Raw genomic sequence first — 13,896 nt, 5'->3', positions numbered from 1 at the left:
TGATTTATTTATGTCTTAGGGAGGCTGTAGGAATTTATCAGAAGTGTAAGTTTAACCAGAGAAGCATTATTTACAAAAACACACACACTCAGACACCCTCGCTGAAGCACTCCCCCATAATATCCCCAGCATTACTGTCAGGAAACGTATAATGCTACGGAGGAGCCTGCTTCTTACTATTTAGAGAACTTTAGGATTGGAGTAATACAATAATCCTGTCTATTGATATAATATGACATTTCAGCAATAATATTGTGATATTTCAGTATGGCTGCATCAAAATAAAGAACTGAATTAGGTCAATGGTGTAACACCTTCAGCAACATACAATGACGGAAAGAATGCATTATTATTATTTTATTTCTTAGCAGACGCCCTTATCCAGGGCGACTTACAATTGTTACAAGATATCACATTATACATTATTTCACATTATACAGATATCACATTATTATTTATTTTTTTTATACAATTACCCATTTATACAGTTGGGTTTTTACTGGAGCAATCTAGGTAAAGTACCTTGCTCAAGGGTACAGCAGCAGTGTCCCCCATCCTGGGATTGAACCCCCGACCCTCCGGTCAAGAGTCCAGAGCCCTAACCACTACTCCACACTGCTGCCCCAGTGGCTGACAGTTAAATTACTGAGCATTAAATATAGTTACTAGGTTATTTTACAGTATCTGTGTATTATGCTGATGCTAGAGTACATTTCCTTTCTTTGCAGCATGGTGTCACCAAATTAGAATTAGTTAGACGAGGGAAGCTTATTAACAATATCAAAATGCAGGGCAACAGTCAATATTTGGGCTTTGTGTTTTATTCTACAGGTAACAGCATCAGAGGTTCTGCCCGCAAGCATGTTCTTACCAGCGCCAGGCCCAGAACGGGATGGACAGAACCCGTCTCAGACAGCAGCCAACTCTAGCACTGACGACTCAAATAAGCAACCAGGTCAGTCCGTGTCTAAAAATGTAAACTGTCGCAAATAAGCAGTTCCATTCTCAACATGTTGCTGAAAACAGATTAGTCTGTTTTACAAAATATTGCATGGCTTTTAGAACATTCTCACTGTTTATTGTTGCTGGTTCTTGAGTACTATCACTTACAACTGCAGCTTCTCCAATTAGAATGTCATATCATAGCATATCTGTGCAAATAAAAGGCCCTCGCTGTTAATGTTGTAAAAGAGCAATATGGACTTTTACTTGGACAGAGGCATAGAATAAAATGATGTTCTGAAGGAGCTGGAGATTTTTTCTGAAGACAGTTTAGTAGTGGGGCAGTGCAATTACAATAGGAGCATTGGGATTAAAATAATAGAACATTTCAAACCAGGAGGCAAAAGTAATGAGAATGTTGTAAAAGTCACAGAGTATTCTAGTATTCTATTATAAAAATGAAGGCATGAATTAAAATGATACACAAAAGGGAAAGAACAAAGGTGTGTTTGGTGCTTTGTGTTGGGAATGCAACATCTCAAAATCAGGGTGACTGTAGGCCAAATGTTAGTTGAACGAAGGTCATCAGGCAAAAATATTTCTATTGAAAAGAATGCTCTTTCTGCATCAGGGGGAGCCACTGAATGAATTCTTAATTTTTGTCCTGCAAAATAAAAAAAAAAACCTACCCTGGGGGACATGCTTTTTCAAATGCAACAAGGACCCCAAGAGAAACAAGATGAAGTGTCCTCGATTTGGTCTATGCAATGGAAATAAATTTCTATTACAAGAGTCCGCCTTCGTGGGAGCCACTGTAATTCATTTGAATTATCTTTTTATTGTTCAGCAGAAACCTTGGAGGCCGAGCCTGAGAAAGCCCCCCAGCCTTCTGAAGGTACAGAGGCACGCAAGTCCCCACTGCAAGACCAAGGATCGGCAAAGGAAGATGGCGCCGGGTTCCTCTGCTGGAAGAAGGGGTGCAACCAGGTCTTCAAGTCATCCAACGCGCTCCAGACACACTTCAACGATGTGCACAACAAGAGGCCCCAGCTCCCTGTCTCAGACCGTCATGTCTATAAGTACCGTTGTAACCAGTGCAGCTTGGCCTTCAAGACAGTGGAGAAGCTACAGCTTCACTCACAGTACCATGTCATCAGAGCAGCTACCATGTGCTGCCTCTGCCAGCGCAGCTTCAGGACCCTGCAAGCCTTGAAGAAGCACCTAGAGACCAGCCACTTGGAGCTAAGCGAAGCTGACATCCAGCAACTTTATGGAGGCTTGCTGATCAATGGGGACTTGATGGTCATGGGGGATCCTTCTTTGGGAGACGATCAGGGACCTATTGGTGAGGATGAAAAGGAATGTGAGGAGAGTGATCCAGAGGAGAAACCAAGCCCGGTCGGCAGCGACTCAGGCTCCATGATGGAAGACTCTGGATCAGAACCTAAGAGAGCTCTGCCCTTCCGGAAGGGCCCCAACTTCACCTTGGAGAAGTTTCTGGACCCATCTAGGCCCTTTAAGTGCACAGTGTGCAAGGAATCCTTCACCCAGAAGAACATCCTCCTAGTCCACTACAACTCTGTCTCCCACCTGCACAAGGTCAAGAGAGCCTTGCAGGAGTCCACCAGCGGCCAGCCTGAGCCTGCCAACAGCCCAGACAACAAGCCGTTCAAGTGCAGCACCTGCACTGTGGCCTACAGCCAGAGCTCCACGCTGGAGATACACATGCGCTCTGTCCTCCACCAGACCAAAGCTAGGGCTGCAAAGCTGGAGGCAGCAGGTGCCAGCAACACTAGTGTTGGTGGGTGCGCTCCTGGTGGTGGCGCCTCCTCAGTGTGCACTTCTACACCCAGCCCAAATCCAGCTACCAACACTGTGACGACCACCAGCAACAGTTCTTCTGCTGTGAGCCAGAACTCCCAAAGCATGCCGGGGGGGAGCCAAGTGCCACAACATCATCCAGTAGATAACCATGGGATGCCCCCTGTGGCTGGCCTCCCTTCCCCTTCAGAAAATAGAGAAGCAAAGAAGAAGAAGTTGGCAGATGTGTTGTCCTCTAGGGGACAGCAGCAGCAGCAACAGCAACAGAAGTTCCAGCAGCAGCAGCAGCAGCAGCAACAACAACAACAGCAGCAACAACAGCAACAGTTAGCTCAGGCTCAAGCCCAGGCTCAGGCCCAGCTTCAGCAAGAGCTTCAACAGCAAGCTGCCCTGATCCAGTCCCAGCTCTTTAACCCAGCACTCCTACAGCACTTCCCCATGACCACTGAAGCCCTGATGCAGCTCCAGCAGCAACAGTTGCTCTTCCCTTTTTACATCCCAGGAGCCGAGTTTCAGCTCAACCCAGAGATTAACCTGCCGATTAGCAGCTCATCCCTTAGCCTGCCTGGGTCCTCCTCCTCCCTACTGGAGGACCTTAAGCAACAAGCACAGCAGTCTTGCCTTCAGCAGCAGCTAATCCACCATCACCAACAGCAGCAGCAGCAGCAGCACCAACAGCAGCAGCAACAACAACAGGGGCAATTAGCTTTGCTCCAGCAGAATGCATCGCTCCACCACCAAGCTGAGAAAAAACCAAAGCCACAGTGTCACATTGATAAAGAAAGGGAAGGACAAAGAGACAAGGAGATGAATGAGAAGATGGAGGACAGAAGTTTTCTGTCTAAAGAAGGCACTTTGGAGAAAACCAAAGATAAGAAGGAGCAGCAGCAGACATCAGCTGCTGGGTGCTCAGAGTCTGGCTTTCTTCCTCCTAGGATTGCCTCTGATGCCCGAGGGAATGCCACCAAGGCTCTTCTGGAGAACTTTGGCTTTGAGTTGGTGATCCAGTACAATGAGAACAAGCAGAAGGTTCAGAAAAAGGCTGGACTAGTCGGAGTTGCAGGGGCAAGCGGCCATAGCAACAGCAACCGAGGTGCCGAGTTGAAGCAGGGTTTGGAGAAGTTGGAGTGTGAGGCTTGTGGGAAGCTCTTTTCCAACATATTGATCCTGAAGAGTCACCAGGAACACGTCCACCAAGCCTTCTTCCCCTTCCGGTCCCTGGAGAGGTTCGCCAAGGAGTACAGGGAGCACTATGACAAGCTCTTTCCCATCAGACCCCAGACTCCTGAAACTGCTCCACCGCCTCCTCCACCCCCACCACCTCCTCCACCCCCACCCCAGCCAGCTCCTACTCCAAACATCCAAACCGTTGTACCCCCCATCACCCCACCCGCCATCTCCACCCCACAGACTCCCGTACCAATGACCCAACAATCTTTGTCCATGGAGCTCCCCCTCTTTTCACCACTTATGATGCAATCCATGCCTCTGCCATCCTTGCCCACGCAGATGTCCTCTATGGAACCCCTGTCAACTGACCTGGCTCAACTCTACCAACAACAGCTCACTCCCGCCATGCTCCAGCAGCAGCAGCAAAATAAGAGGCCCCGAACTCGCATTACTGACGATCAGCTACGGGTCCTGCGGCAGTATTTTGATATTAACAACTCTCCCAATGAAGACCAGATTAAGGAGATGGCAGACAAGTCTGGCCTGCCCCAGAAGGTCATCAAGCACTGGTTCCGCAACACACTCTTCAAGGAGCGCCAACGTAACAAAGATTCTCCCTACAACTTCAACAACCCACCTGTTACCACCCTGGAGGAGCCTAAGATTGACTCCAAACCACCCTCCCCAGAGCCCCAGAGAGCGGAATATTATGGGTCCAAGAGATCATCCAGGACCAGGTTCACTGACTACCAGCTGAGGGTCCTACAGGATTTCTTTGATGCTAATGCATACCCAAAGGACGATGAGTTTGAGCAGCTGTCCAACCTGTTGAACCTCCCCACACGGGTCATCGTGGTCTGGTTCCAGAATGCCCGCCAGAAAGCCCGTAAAAACTACGAGAATCAAAGTGACAGTGGGAAAGAGGGAGAGAGGAGGGAGCTGTCCAACGACCGCTACATTCGCACCACCAACCTCAACTACCAGTGCAAAAAGTGCAGCCTGGTTTTCCAGCGAATCTTCGATCTCATCAAGCACCAGAAGAAGCTGTGCTACAAAGATGAGGATGATGAGGGGCAATATGACAGTCAGAATGAGGACTCTATGGATGCCATGCATGAATATAACACCCCGTCAGGCTCCTCCTGTAGCACTCCCCTGCCTTGCTCCTCCTCCTCCAATCTCTGCCCTCTCCCTGTATCCGCTGTCTCGTTCTCCAATATGAACCCAGTAACATCTTCCTTGGAGAAGGAAGAAGCCGTCCCCACTACCAGGCAGAACTCCTACGATGAGAAGACAAAGCAGTCAGCTGAACCGCTCTCTCAAAACCAGACACATGAGAACCAGGGTCCACCCAAACAAGACAGCCCCCAGCAGCCACAACCTGAGCAACAAGAGGAGAAAGTGCAGGCAACACCAAAGACCCCACAGCTCTCATCTCCTTCCCCATCTCAGCAGCTGCAGATTGGACCAGCAGTGTCCCAAGCCAGCCCTAGCCCATCACAGATCTCCCATGTAAACATCAACCCCCTCCTGACCTCCACCCCTCAGCAGCAGCAACAGCAGCAGCAATTGGGAAACATGCAGATAATCCCTTACCAGTGTGACCAGTGCAAGTTGGCCTTCCCCTCCTTTGAACACTGGCAGGAACACCAGCAGCTTCACTTCCTCACAGTACAGAATCAGTTCATGCACCCCCAGTTCCTTGATCGGCCCATGGACATGCCCTTCATGCTGTTTGATCCCAACAACCCCCTCCTGGCTAGCCAGTTGCTCTCTGGATCCCTGCCCCAGATCCCCTCCAGCTCGGCTACCTCTCCCTCTACTCCCACCTCCACCATGAACTCCCTGAAGAGGAAGCTAGAGGAGAAGGCAGGGGTGAGCCCTGGGGAGAATGACAGTGGGAACAGCGGGGAGGAACCTCATAGAGACAAGCGTCTCCGCACCACCATTACCCCAGAGCAGCTTGAGATCCTCTACCAGAAATACCTGCTTGACTCAAACCCCACCCGCAAAATGCTAGACCACATTGCTCACGAGGTGGGGCTGAAGAAAAGGGTAGTGCAAGTCTGGTTCCAAAACACCCGGGCCCGGGAGAGGAAGGGCCAATTTCGGGCAGTTGGGCCCGCCCAAGCCCACCGTCGCTGCCCTTTCTGCCGGGCCCTCTTTAAAGCCAAAACTGCACTGGAGGCCCACATCAGATCACGCCACTGGCATGAAGCAAAGCGTGCGGGCTACAACCTGTCTCTATCCAGCATGCTCCCAGACCATGAAGGTTTTCAGCTAAAAGGGGAAGCCCTGGACGGCCCCAGCTATTCCCTCCTTCCCCCCTCAAACAGCGATGGCCACTGTTCCTCTCTGTCACCGATGAGCAAAGGCATTGACCTGTCCCCCCGGGCTCTCCTCAGCCCGTCCTCTATCAAGGTAGAAGGGATGGAGGACTTTGAAAGCCCAACCATGTCCTCTGTCAACCTGAGCTTTGATCAAAACAAGCTGGATAATGATGATTGCTCATCTGTAAACACAGCTATCACTGATACTACAACTGGGGATGAAGCCAACGCAGATAATGACAGTGCAACTGGAATGTCTGGTGAGACAAAACAAGGCCACATTCCAGGTGACCTGCTGCCCAAATCTGGAGGGGCAGCCCTTTCACTGGATAATGAAGACCAGATGTCTTCAGGGCTGGTGAGCCCTGCCACCAGTTACTACACTAAAGACTATGAAAATGAAACCATGGTGGATTACAGCGAGACCTCCAGCATGGCGGACCCCTGTTCACCCAGCCCTGGTGCAAGCACCTCTGGGAGCAAGAGTCTGGAAGACCGACCAGGCCAAAAGCGCTACCGAACCCAAATGACCAACCTGCAGCTGAAGGTGCTGAAATCCTGCTTCAATGACTACAGGACACCCACCATGCTGGAATGTGAGGTGCTTGGCAACGACATTGGACTTCCAAAGAGAGTGGTGCAGGTGTGGTTCCAGAATGCACGGGCCAAGGAGAAAAAGTCCAAACTCAGCATGGCCAAGCACTTCGGCATCAACCAGACATCCTACGAGGGGCCAAAAACAGAGTGCACTTTGTGTGGCATCAAGTACAGTGCCCGGCACTCAGTGCGAGACCACATATTCTCCCTGCAGCACATCTGCAAGGTGAAGGACACCATCGGGAGCCAGCTGGACAAAGAGAAAGAGTACTTTGACCCGGCCACCGTCCGCCAGCTGATGGCCCAGCAAGAGCTGGACCGGATCAAGAAAGCCAACGAGGTCTTGGGGCTTGCGGCGCAGCAGCAGGTCATGTTTGATAACTCACCCCTCCAGGCTCTGAACATCTCCTCTGCTTACCCTACCCTGCAGGGAATCCCCCCAGTCCCACTGCCAGGAGTCAGCAGCCCCTCTTTACCAGGTTTTGCTTCATCAAACACAGGTAGGTTCCACAAGGATTTTGCTCCTCTTGCTGCTCGGCTCCTAGTCATTAAATCAGCTGGCATTTAATCCCCTCCCAGAGTTGTAAGCATGCAGAAAGTAGAGCCTCATCATTGACATCAATGCCATTTACCAGTTGGTAGAGAGGAGTATTAGATAAAATCCAACCTTCTAGCTCCAGAACCTCGATTTTTGAGTACTGTCTCTATAGTGGCACCAATGCAGACATTTCAGCATTTATGACATAAACTTTATTTGAGCTGGCCTGATTTAGAATGGGCAATCAGTAAACTGAGTTTTGCACACCCCAAGCCTATTAAGCAAACATGGTATTTGTACATTTGATTGCCAGAATACAAGTATAGGTTGTAATGAGTTTATTCTTCTGTTTTCTGTGTCTGAATGACTCTATTGTAAGTGAGATGGAGTGCTATGTTACTATGGCTGCTCAGAAATGATACTGTGCATCTTGGTGGGCTATTTCTGGTGCAAAGAATGTGATAAAAAAAATTAAAATATAATACATTTCCATCCAAAAACTGTGCATAAGTTTTAAATGGTGAGTAAGGGGTGTTCTCTATCCTGCAGCACCACAGAATGTATACAGAATGAGATGATGCACTGTAGTCAGATAGTGCACTACTGTTCATGTCCACTCATACTGTTCATACTTATTGTAGTGAGTATGTGGATTTTATTATTGAGGCACCCAGAAATGTTGTTGTTTAATTCCTTTATTTTAACAAATGTTATGCAAATCTTAACTTGATGAAGAAGTAAGGTTTGTTTTGCATAGTACTATATATATTGATGTAAAAATAAAAGCCGGAGTAAAATCTGCCCAGGAATTCAATCAACAATTTCAGATATTATCCATCAGATTTTTTTTTATATATGGGATTTAGACTTACAATGCTAATATTGTTATTTACGATATCTTTCATTCACTTTTCTACTTGTTCTGTCTTCCAGCTTTAACGTCTCCAAAATCTTCTAACCTCCTGAGCATGCCTGGTACCAGCGTGCCCTCACCCAGCCTCCCAACATCCGGACTGCCCAACAAGACTCCCACCTCCTCCTCCCTGGCCTCCCCCAGCCCGGCTCAGGGTAGTACCTCCACTCCACACCCAGCCCCCTCCTCAACCGCCTCCACGTCCCAACCAAACCCCCGGGTCGAGCCCTCCAAGGACCGCGACACTGAGAGGACCCGGGAGAAAGACAAGGCCAAGGACAAGACAGAACAGCAGCAGCCTCTGCAAGCTGCCGTAGCAGCAGTGCCCACTTCCACAGCTAAGAAAGAGAAACCCGAACCTGCTGCGCCTGCCACCTCCATACCAACACCCGGCATGGAGTATGTGGTGGACCCAGCCCAGCTTCAAGCACTTCAGACAGCCCTAGCTTCAGACCCTACCGCCCTGCTTACCAGCCAGTTTCTACCCTACTTCATGCCAGGTTTCTCCCCTTATTATGCGCCCCAGATCCCTGGGGCTTTGCAAGGGGGGTACCTGCAACCCATGTATGGCATGGAGGGCCTGTTTCCTTACAACCCATCTCTGTCACAAGCGCTGATGGGGCTGTCTCCGGGATCCTTGCTGCAGCACTACCAGCAGTATCAGCAAAGCCTGCAGGAGGCGCTCCAGCAGCAGCAACGGCAGCTACAGCAGCAGCAGCAGCATCAGCAACAGCAACAGCAACAGCAACAGCAACAGCAACAGCAACAGAAGCAGCAGCAGCAGCAACAGCAACAACAGCTCCAGCAACCCAAAGCAAGCCAAACGCCAGCCCCTCCTCCAACGCCAGGGACCCCCAATCACCCGAACCACAAAGAACCTGCCAAAGATCCAGTGAAACCTGAAGAGCAGAAAGGCGAGGCCTCTTCTTCCTCCTCCCCCTCATCTTCCTCCCTCCAGAACCAAACCTCTGAGCAGCACAAGACGGAAAGCAAAAGTGCAGCCCACCACAAACCCCACCATCACCTCTTCCTCCTCGACCAGTACATTGTCCCCAAGGTGCAGTACAGGCTGGCCTGCCGCAAGTGTCAAGCCGTCTTCAGCAAGGAAGAGGCGGCGGTCAGCCACCTGAAGTCGATCTGCTTTTTCGGTCAGTCTGTGGCAAACCTGCAAGAGATGTTGCTTCGGGTCCCCACCCCTGGCAGCGGTGGCTCTTCGGGGGGCAGCTACGACTGCCTGGCCTGTGAGACCACGCTGAAAGGGGACGAAGCCCTGAGTCAACACCTGGAGTCGGCCTTGCACAAACACAGAACAATCAAGCGATCAGCCAGAAATGCCAAAGAGCACGCTACTAGTTTATTACCTCACTCTTCAGCCTGCTTCCCCGATCCTAACACCGCATCTACCTCGCAGCCTGCCTCTCACACTACCAACAACAGCCCCCCTCCCCTGCCAACAACCACTCCGTCCTCTTCTGTGTCATCATCGTGCTCCACCACAATGACCCCCTCACACACGACAACCGCCGGCAAGTCCTGGGCCCAGGCCCCCCTCGCCAGAGCTTTAGCTGGGAAGGCCACGACTACTTCTCCTCCTCCTTCTTATTTTCCTCCAGTATCCTCACCTTCAACGGTTACCTCAAGTTCATTGAGCACCTCAGGGGTTCAGACCTCGATACCAACAGACGTCTTTTCCGACGAGTCCGACTCTGACTCCAGTCAGAAGTCGTCGGGCAGACTGGGCAGGCAAGCAGAGGAGCCGCAAGACCCCAGCTGTCACAAAGACAGTAGTAGTAGTCTCGCTAGCGTAGGAACGGACTCCATCAGATTGTAAAAGAGCTTTTGACGATGGACAATATTTAAAAGAAGAAAAAAAGTGATGTTTAAAAAAAATATACAAACCAATTTCAGAAGAAAAAAATGTGTAAAGACTAACTGCAATTCCAAAGCTTGTAACCAAAAATTAAATGTTAGTGGATTGTTTTCCCATATCGACATGCTGGTTTTTGTTTCTTTCAACACACAAAAAAACACTGCGGTTAAGTTTTTTGGGTACTGTTAGTCGAGGAATGCTGTATAGCGATGAACTGCCTAAAAAAAGTGATCAACAAGGTCCCCTCCCCCCATTCAAAGATTTACCTTTGTTTGCAAAACTATTCCCAGCTAATAGCACAGTAAAGCCAGTATGTAATGTATGGGAGAATAGTCTTACATTTACTGTTTTCTTGCTATCTTAAGCGTTCAGATACCAATGGCTTGCTAAAATAAAAAATAAATAATGTAATGTCTATTTTATTCTCAGGTCAACAGCTCACAACCTTTTTTTCTGTTACAGAAAATCATTGTTTTTTATTTTGTTTTTTTTGTTCCTGACAGGAGAAAAACTAAAAAAAGTTTCAATTTTTTTAACGAATAATTTAACTGGCAGAAAGTATTAAAAATGTAATACAAATGATACTACCGGTATTTAAAAGGCATAGCTTTCTGGGGATTCAAAAAGGGTAGCTGATCTGCTTAATTTAAACACAAATTATTTGGGGAAACAAACCCCCTCCCACTTTACTTAAGACACACCATTAGTGTTGAGGACTTGTAGGTTTAAAAAAAAAAAAAAAAAAAGTAAAAAAAAAAAAATTAAAAAAAAAGTTTGTTTTTTTTAAGAAAAAAAACGTTGTGTATTTATGATAGATATGAACATTTTTGGTGTTAAGTAGATTGTTGCATTGGAAATGAAATTTAAACAGTATGGTAGAATGAAAAAAAAAAACTTTGTGTACATTTAGCTTTTGTATCGTCCAACTTTAAAGGCGCTTCATTGGATGTTGTCTTGGTCATTCCGATAGAATAGATTTAGGGGCAGTAACTGGTCTATACTTTGATTTCTGTCTGACCATCCTTTGTTTCTCAGCTGTCTTTCATTCAGCCACCTCTTGTTGTCAAAGGTGGTCTCCATTTTGTAGGGACTAAAACAAGCAATTTATTTTCATTTTCTGTTCTTTTTTTGGTCAAAACATGGGGGTGACACAAAGAAAATATGTAATTCTATTTACCTGTATTACCTTCGTGCACTTAACACTGTCTTGTTTGTTTCTTTTTCTCTGCTTTCGTAGTCACTGAGGAGATGTTTCTCTCCTGCTGAGCTGTTGAGCAGACATTTGTTCTTTGTGTGCTGTGGCTACAGTCTGTTTTGTTTTCATTTGAACTTCTTTTCTTTGTCATAGAAGAAAATGAATATTACTAATAATAATAATAATAATAATAATAATAATAATAATAATAATAATAATAATAATAATTCTCACGCTTTAAAACAAACAAAAAAAAATCCAAAGACAAAACACTTTCACCATTGGTGCATAAAGATGAGAAAAAAAGAGGGTTCTTTATACTTGAGAATTTGTTGCTGTTTAAAAAAAATAAATAAAAAGTAAAAAAGTTTTAAAAATAAAGGAGTATAAGCATCTGAGTTGCTGTTTTTGCTTCTTGTGCAAGCAGACAGGCGGCTTTTAAAATAAATAACAAGAATACCAAAAACCAAAAAAGGACGCTTGTCCTTGCATTGTGGAGTAGCACCGTTATAGAGCCATTGCAGTTTGTAAGATCGGGGTTCCAACGCTCTTTGTTAAACTTGGGGCACTTGTGTTATGTTGATCTAGATATCGTTCATTTCTGTCACAACAACAAAACGAAAGTCAGTTTTTTAAAGAAAATGTATAAGGTCTGGTCTCTGAAGACGTAAGTTTTGCTGCTAATGTAGTTTTTGAACAAAAAAAAAAAACCTAGATGCATGCTCATTTTTCTTTTCAGCTAAGCTTTAAGAAAAACAGAAACAATAAACCAATTTTTCCTGCCTCTATTTCCCTTTTTCATTTATGATTTCTTGTTGCAAAAACGGAACTTTGAAGACTGTGAATATACGTTCCAAAGGACAGTTTGGCTGATTTTTTTTTTTTAAACAAACCAATGTTGAAAGCCAATGATCTATATTGTTTGTACAGAACAGTGCATTCCAAAATATCAAGTTGGAGATTTTATTTTTTGTTTGTTTGTTTACTTTAAAAGCAAGGACTGATTTTATTGTGTCTGTTATTTGCAAGGTGGCTGTAAGCTGTTGTGTATATTATATTCCTGACTTGCACAGAGTGCAAACAACAAAAATGACTCAAATTCCCTCTTTTGTAGTTCTGGTGTCAATTAAAAGATGAAACCTCCTGAACTAGAAAGGTTGTAGCCCATTTTAAAAGATCCCCTGCTTTAAAAAAAAAAACAAAAACTGATGTAGTCGGTCAAAAACATTGCACGCTGGGCATTAGGTTGCATTTGTCTATACAGCTGGTAACACTGGTTTGGTCATAGCTCTCGACACTTAAACAAGCTACAGTAGGATAGGTTCTCCCAGTATTGAGGAAGACCAGGCTTTCTGTCTTTCTGTGAAGACTTGTTGGTGCTAGTGTGAGGGATGTTTTCATTCCAAAGCATTACAAAAATATGTGAAACCTCCCTTATGGCTTTGGGAAAGTTGAGAGTTGTGCCTGGAAACTGTGTTTCTTGAGAATAAATTAAAAGGTAATTTTTCCTGCAGTTAAAGCCAGTTTACCAGATGAAACTGGGAATAAAAAAACAGGTCAAAAACCTCACTTTGATGGTTCTTCGAATACTGAAATCACATCTCAATTCAAATTTTTGCAACAGTGATGCAGTAGGTTTTACATCACCAAAAAATCCCCATATAAATCATATTAATGTTGATATATTCAAATGTTATCTCTGATATATATATATATATATCACTTTTAGCCACCAACATTTGGTATAAAGTGGTAACACACAACCCCTGCCAGTTTGCCACCTCTGAAATCCATAAAATACTGCTCCCTCTATCAATACTTTTAGTTTCAAGAACAAAAAAAAACAGGTTGTACAGTTGATCCCTTTATTTTATGCTTTGTCTTTTTTTTTTTTTTTTTGACTGTGTTTGTGTTCCTGTTAATTTGTATGCTGTTTTGGTTTCTGTATATGACATTTTCTTTGTATAAATTAACATTTTAACACTAGCTTTATATTTGATATACTGACGTTTTCTTTTTTTATTTTTGTACTATGACCTGGCCGCTTTATGGTGTAATTTTGTTTCTTATATTTTTGTGTTTGAATTCCAAAGCACTCTGTTTGGGTTTTAATCTGTCTACAAAAAGGTCATGTTGTTTGCTCCGGGTTGGATCAGACAAACAGACTGATCAACTGTGTATGACCCAGAAGAGCATTTTTTCATATTTTTATTATTTTTTTTGTTGTTATATTTTATTTTATATTTTTTGCGTGTAAAAAACAAAAACAAAAAAACACCGAAAGTACTGAACCGCAAAGCAGGTGACGTAACAAAAGCACTGAGCAGTTTTTATTTTAAATTAAATACATGAATGTGGCCAAAGCTTTATGCAGTTAAAAAAGAAATTACAGGTGGGTGCCCCCACTTAAGTGTAAATTTTATTGCAGCAGAACACACAAGAAGACAGCTGGATACTTTTTTTTCAGAGAATCATCAAAAGAGGTTGGCATACTTGGTTTTCACGGACACAAAGCAAAGC

At 45.4% G+C, this 13,896-nt stretch overlaps 1 protein-coding gene across 4 annotated transcripts in view; it reads left to right on the top strand.

Moving 5' to 3' along the window:
* The window catches only part of LOC117424535 (zinc finger homeobox protein 3-like), a 147,689-nt gene extending 135,108 nt beyond the window's left edge, over positions 1-12,581 (top strand). For 2 of the 4 annotated variants that reach the window (XM_034040954.3, XM_034040952.3), the window contains exons 8-10: positions 832-955; positions 1,793-7,360; positions 8,332-12,581. In XM_034040954.3, coding sequence (XP_033896845.3) covers positions 832-955; positions 1,793-7,360; positions 8,332-10,142 — 7,503 coding nt within the window. In that variant the 3' untranslated portion in view covers positions 10,143-12,581. Of the gene's footprint in view, positions 1-831; positions 956-1,789; positions 7,361-8,331 lie in introns of all 4 variants that reach the window. The other 2 variants (XM_034040953.3, XM_034040951.3) reach the window with 1 other exon arrangement.
* Positions 12,582-13,896: the final 1,315 nt, after the last annotated feature.

The sequence above is a fragment of the Acipenser ruthenus genome, chromosome 19 (assembly GCF_902713425.1).
Source record: "Acipenser ruthenus chromosome 19, fAciRut3.2 maternal haplotype, whole genome shotgun sequence".
NCBI classification, from domain to species: domain Eukaryota; kingdom Metazoa; phylum Chordata; class Actinopteri; order Acipenseriformes; family Acipenseridae; genus Acipenser; species Acipenser ruthenus.
The sequence above is the reverse complement of the archived record's forward strand: the minus strand, read 5'-3'. Positions and strand labels throughout refer to the sequence as shown.